The sequence below is a fragment of the Pelophylax lessonae genome (assembly GCF_965119305.1).
Source record: "Pelophylax lessonae genome assembly, chromosome: 7".
NCBI classification, from domain to species: domain Eukaryota; kingdom Metazoa; phylum Chordata; class Amphibia; order Anura; family Ranidae; genus Pelophylax; species Pelophylax lessonae.
In genome coordinates, this window is record NC_138774.1 from 124991016 (window position 1) to 124997853 (window position 6838).

The following is a 6838-nucleotide window of genomic DNA, read 5'->3' on the forward strand; positions in this document are numbered from 1 at the left end:
AGCTGCATCGGCTGTATGGCCACTTGACAGCTCTGCACCCACAGGGGTAAGTACAACAGAGACCGGGGGGATAGGGAGGGTGTACATTGTTCACTTTTCATTTTTTCTGAAAATGCAAATGGATTATTTAAAAAAAATGATGTGGTTTACTTGTGATGAGACTATAGGCAGTACTTTCGAAACTGAACTCTGGAAGCCGTGCCCAAAAAAGCAGACAGAGGGCAAAAGGCTAGTCACCAGTATATCCTATGGTCTCTTTGCAGCATATCTTTCCCTCCATTACTGACATACCATACATTGTTCTGCACTGGGTCCCTGTGCAGGGGCGTCCATCTTGATAGAGGCACAGAGCTTTGCTTCCCTATGTCAGAGCCTCCAGCAAAGAGAGAAGTGAGCAACACAGTACTGAATTTTCAGGGTAATGTTTAGGCACAATGAACATTTCTAAATATTTCCTATAAAAGCCAATCTCTGCTTTGAGTTCAGTTCCACTTTTATAGCTCTGTCGTTAGAGACCATACTTAAGGTTGGTACTATATTTTGTTTGAATTTTTCAAATGTCTTTTTTTTTTTTTTACCTTTTTCCTTTTAGGATTACCATTGGTGGTGGAGGTCCTTCCTAACAAGCGGATTCACTGCTGTTTACCTTTTTATCTATGCAGTTCATTATTTTTTCTCTAAGCTTCAAATCACAGGAACTGCAAGCACCATTTTGTACTTGGGATACACGATGATCATGGTTTTAATTTTTTTCCTGTTTACAGGTAGGTAGTAATTATAGACAATTCTCAGAAGCGTGTTTGTTTTATACAAGTTTCCTGATTATGAAATGAGAGGATGTGCAAGAGACAGTCAAGCTTTATCTGCCTAAGTAACATTTGAAGGCTTAGATATTTAAAAAAAAGGGCACAGTGCTCTATTGCAATTGCAGCTCCTATTTGACTGATCTCTGTACAGCAAAAGATTGTGCACAAATCACTCTGTTTCTCCCAACACACGTGCAAGATTATTTGCACTGCAAACCGATCATGGAATCAGGGCCTGCAAGAACTCTGTTTTCACTCACCGTGCCTGACTTGCGGTCTCCATCCCGCAACACAAGAGTCCTTCCATGTAGGTAAAGCCGGCAACTAGGTGAGGATGAATAAAATGTCTCTTTATCCAAGGAGTACACATTTTCCAAACAGAGCCAACGCTGTTTCTCCCACTTCTTGTACAGGATGGTGAGTGCCTTTTAAGTCTACCTGTCACAAGACAAACATGTGGGCTGTCACTGCAATCTTCTTTTTGAAAATGTTGATTGCCTGGCTGTTTCTGGTTTTAATGCCACATCCCAACCGCTTGCCCTTCCTTGGAACTCAAGAAGGCTTGGCTAGAAACTCACATGGTGTGTAAAGGATAAAATAAAACCCCAATTAGGGTCCGACTATATCATATTGTTTTTAAAGTATATACAATGCAAATGTAAAAAAAAACATAATTAGGAAAAATGACTCCATTCATCGTGGGTACCACTGTCACCAGGACTTAAATTAAGGAAAAATCCAACATTTTAAGTTGTCGCCAGGGGGACTGGGATATTTCTCGTTTTAAAGGATCTTTAGTACAGTTCAGTACAATTGAAGAAACCTCTACTCTTTAAGGCACAGATAACAAAAGAAAACTACAAGGGTTTCAATCTTTTTACTGTTCTATACAAAATATAAAAATGTTTGGCTTTAGATGTACTTTAAGTCTGACCAAAATGAATAATTAAGTTTTGGACAGTGGATGATGAGCTTATTCACCCACTGATTGGCACTGAGACTTCTCCACCTAAGCTGTGGTTGTCCAGTTGCCATGGCTGCTGTGAGATTATGCTTTTTTATCTTTCATCTGGGGCTAATCCTGCTACTTTCATAGTGGGATCTTCTGTTGTAAAACATTCCAGATAGTGCATACAGTGTGTGATTTATGCTATCGTAGTTTGGTGAAATATGCTGTACTGAGCAGTACATGTACTTAATGCGTACATGTTGTGACAGTGCAAGGACTGGCTGCTGTAAATAATTGTTGTAGAAAGGACACAGGATTTGCATGTATGCACAGTGTGGGGCTCCTGAGTATAAAAAAAAAAAAAAAACAGTTTTTACAGCCTTCTTCTGGGGTTTGGGAATTCCCATATTGGAGTCCTATGTTTGGAAACTTCAAAGTGTTATGGGTGAGAAGAAGTTTCCAACCAAGTGTCCTTTGCAAGAAACTGGCAGGCTAGGTGTCCAGATGCACACAACTCTTATAATGATTGTCTTGGGCAAAGCTTGGCGCTCCCATCAAGAGACCGATGTGGGCTCCAGCCAGGAGTTGGAAGGTCTCGGCATAGGAGTCAGTAGGGCTCCACTCGGGGACAGGAAGTTCCCTGTCTGGGAGACAAATGGCTCAACGTCAGTGTGTGCTTGTCCAGGTCTGTCCAGTGTGGAAGACGGGTGCCTTGTCCAGCTGGATATCTGACACAGTGTGGGTAATTCAAATGTCAGTTCAGGCTAAACTGTACCCGGGCATAAGGGGACATCAACAAAAACATCACATTGTTATAGAAAAAAGACAGTTTGGACCTAAAACAGTGCCCAACCGCCAGAAGCCACAAGTGAGTCTTCGGAAATGGGAACAGAAAAAACTGCCACAGCCCTGGTCTGGATAACTCGGCAAGGAATCCCCAGATATATGGTTCTGACCTGAAAAGCAGAGGCCTGCTCTCACTTGAGAACCTTCTAGAAGTTCCAATATGTGACCTGAATCTACCAGGAATAGTTGATAGCAGAAACCTCTTTCCAATTTAGGTAAAAATTTAGCAGAGGGGAGATAGACAATCACTTAAGGACAACAAGCTTTACTGAACAGGTTTAAAGCGGAGTTCCGGGCACAGATGTCATTTTTTGATGAACATACCCCCGGGACAGTCAGGGCTAGCACATTCCACAATGGCTAGCCTCTGATCTGTCCCAGTTCGCACTTACCTTTTTAGAAGAAATACTTACTTAGAAAATTTCTTCCACAGCGTTTCCATTTCTCTTGTGGGCAGCTGAAGCCGGCGCGGTCCTCTTCTGCGTCTTCTTCCGCGTCTTCTTCTCCCAGAATGCGCCGCACCGGCCCCTCTCGACACTTCCGACGCGGCGCCGCATTCCTAAACAGCTTCTGGGCATGCCCAGAAGCTGTTTAGCAGGGGAATGCGGCGTCGCCCGGAAGTGACGAGCGGGGCCGGTGCGGCGCATTGATTCCTGGGAGCGATGACGTTTAGCTCCCAGGAATCATCGCAGCACAGGAAGTGAGGGGGTGAGCCGCGGCTCCGAGGGAGGAAGCAGTCAGAGGTGAGTATTTACGATCTTCAATAAAAAGGTGAGTAAACAAAAAAAATAAAAATAACTATCCAATTCCTTTTCAGGTCAGGTCTACCTAGCGGAGGGGCACAAAAAAAAAATAATTTTTGTGCCCGGAACTCCGCTTTAAGGTGTCTAAGGAGCTGACCTTCAGTTTGTATGTGCCGTGTGTTCTTTTCTCCTGTTGGCAGCAGTATCACCGTAGGTTGCCAAAATATAATCAAGCTATGTCCCTCAATAGATCACAGAGAAAGGGGAGTATCCACCTTTCCTATTTTCCTCTTTTGCAAAATGTTATTTGATCTACAGCCACATAACAGATGGTTTACAGGGAGTTTCTATGGGTTAGCTACAACACATTACTGCTCTTTACACTGCATTTCTGAAAAACTTGCTACAGTAAAGGAATAATGTTTACAGTCAATCTAGATTGTTATAAGTGCTAAAGTTCAGGATGCACTTGTAAAATCACTTAACCGATCTACCCACATTTCCGTAATAAGGGATTTCTATAATTGTCTCCAGCTCTATTTGAAACACTGGCAGAAAAAGCACTAAATTAGTACAGCTTAAGGTTGGATCTGTCTAAACATACATTAGGCAAGTGAAAACATAAGCCAGCAGACAACTGCCTCACTGTGTCTTCACGCCAGATTGGAATTAATTAATCTACATTTTTCCATGAAGTGGGCTTCCTTGAACGCAAAGAGACAGTCAGCTTCCCTTTTTTTTTTTTTTTTTTTTTTTTTTTTTTTTATTACTGCTTGCTACAAAGCCAGAATTAGCTGTTCATGTACATATTTACTGTGGGGTCCTAGTAGTTAAAGCAACAAAACTACCTTGCCTGCTTGTAGATGTAGATTAACACCCTGCTGTATAAACCCTACAGATGATGCTGGGCAAGAAAAAGGGAATCATGCCATTGTCATCAGTGACTGACAAATATGAAGGAATAGGATAGAAAAACTGCAGGATTGAAGATATTCTTTAGCAAAGAAGTCAAACAACTTATATCGAGCAGCAGCGATCTCTATAATGATGGCTTCTCTTTATTTTAACACAGTTTAGCAATACATTGCTGATCTGAACACAAAAAAAAAAAAAAGCAATTTTAAAATATATTGACCAGCTAAGGCCCCTTTCACATGGGTGGTGTATGTTTGGTCTTGGCAACGCATCTCCTTCTGGCTTGATGTAGAACGATATGGATGTCCTATTTGTGTCCATTCAGAATTTATGCTACTACCTACAGGAGTAGGACACAAGGCAGGAAAAAGCTTTACCATGCCTATAGGGCAGTCCTAGCGGATAATCTCCCACTTCACGCTCTAGGCATTTCGTTTTTTTCTCTGCCTAGTCAGGAGTAAAGGCCCGTACACACGATAAGAAAATCTGAAGGGAAATTTCGTCCGTCGACCAATCTGCCGATTTTCGGATTGTTAGTATGGTGCTTTCGACAGCCGACTCCGACTTTTCGGCCGACAAAATCCTGATGTGCAGGCTATATAATTTTTATCGTCCGTCAACACACGTCCGATTTTCGTCTCATTAGTACACTTTTCGACGGAAAAAAATCTTAAGAGCAAGACTAGGTATGCTCAGAGACGAAAGAACACATACAAAACAATCCAACACATGACATCACTTCTGAAGTAGAATTCTGTCATACGGGAAAATTCGTATGAAAATAACCTCTTCACTTTCCACATCAGACAAGCATGCAACAAAAAACGGATGACAGATCGTTCGATAATCTGATCGTGTGTACGGGGCTTTAGGACCTAGTTCCTTGCAGGGATCTCTAGTCCTAGCATTTTTTTTCTTTTTTAACCACTTCTGGACTGGAAGGTTTTGCCCTTAATGACCAGGCCATTTTTTGCGATTCAGCACTGCGTTACTTTAACTGACAATTGCGCAGTCGTGCGAAACTGTACCCTAATAAAATTGATATAAATTTTTCCCCCACAAATAGAGCTTTCTTTTGGTAGTATTTGATCATCTCTGCTTTTTTTTTTTTTTTTTTACGTTTTCGGGGTTTTTATTCAAACCGGTTTACAGTTTCCAGGAAGGAAGACAAAGTTCGTCCAATTCTGGATCTCAAATCCCTGAACCGCTTTGTGCAGGTACAGAAGTTTCCGGATGGAGTCCACCCGTTTGGTAGTGGCATCCCTTCGTGAAGGGGATCTTCTGGCCTCTATCGATATCAAGGACGCTTACCTCCATATCCCGATATTTGGGAGGCTTGCATATCTGACACTTGGATGTAAACATTAGTTCCCAGAGGCTTCAAAATAGTCATGTCTCTGTCCTCCGCCTTCGTTTTTTGCTTCACCTCTTCCCATGTCTCTCTAATGTCAAAATGGCCTCTCTTTCAGAAATTGCATCACAGATTTACTAATTTTACTAAAACTGCAGAGTGCAAAATCAGGTTATACTCGTACAGAATTGTACTGTTTGTCATGTTGGACGATATTTGCTTTTGTATGTTCATATGTTAACTGTTTATTTTCCAGGTACTATTGGATTCTTTGCATGCTACTGGTTTGTCAGGAAGATCTACAGTGTTGTAAAGGTGGATTAACCAAGACGACCGCACCGGTTTAGGTACATTTTCACAGCAAATGCCTGGATCTGAAGATACTACCTTGTACAGACTTAAAAAGGATGTTGGGATGACACACAGTGATGACTATCTCCAGAGATTTAGTACCTTGGGAAATTGTGTTTACAGCATTCCATCAAGTTCTTTTTATTTTTGAACACCCTTTTGTAAACTATTGTAAATACTCAAGTGTAAGTTTCAGGATGATGTTGAACAGTTTTCATTTAGCAATTCCCAGGTACACATGTTAACTTTGCCCAGGACCAGTGATCGTGATGTTATTTGATATCCCATGATGCTTTAAGGCAATGTACATTTTTGCTACCGTGCCTTCCAAATAATATTCATGAGAGGTTTACTTGTACAAATGTTGAGTTATTCTTCCATCTCTACTACATTCTATGTACAACTTGTCGTCTTTTTTAATTTAATATGATATGTAAATTTTTATGGCTTATGTTTTAACACTTGGAAGTTAGAGTGCACTAGATTCTCAGTTTAAGGTTATTCATTCTTAAAAAAATCTCTTTATAAATGATCTCAAGTGTTCTATAAAAGGCACCCTTTTGATTGTTGCAGGGAGCAGAATTATAATACAGCTAAAAAAAAACATTTAAAGGTATACCATATTGAAAATTAAATTCTGTGATGCATAAAAGAGCACTTCTACCTGCTTTTTTTTCAGGAATTGTAGTGCGCCTGTTCACTCTATTGGGTTTTTTTTTTCTCTTTGGTGATCTCAGACCTCTTCATTGTGATTCAGTAGAGGATTCCTAAGCACACTCACTGCAGGCTATTTGTAAAACGCTTGTAAAGCTTGATAGAGAAAAAACTTCTCCCAGCCAATATCCTATCCAATTCTTCCTTGAAAATCTGAACATAA

At 40.8% G+C, this 6838-nt stretch overlaps 1 protein-coding gene across 1 annotated transcript in view; it reads left to right on the top strand.

Annotated features, from left to right (window-relative positions):
* Window positions 1–6493, top strand: part of LOC309559567 (transmembrane 9 superfamily member 2-like) — a 132250-nt gene extending 125757 nt beyond the window's left edge. Inside the window, exons 16-17 of the mRNA XM_082262876.1 lie at window positions 593–764; window positions 5867–6493. Coding sequence (XP_082119002.1) covers window positions 593–764; window positions 5867–5934 — 240 coding nt within the window. The 3' untranslated portion in view covers window positions 5935–6493. The remainder of the gene's footprint in view (window positions 1–592; window positions 765–5866) is intronic.
* The last annotated feature ends 345 nt before the right edge of the window (window positions 6494–6838 follow it).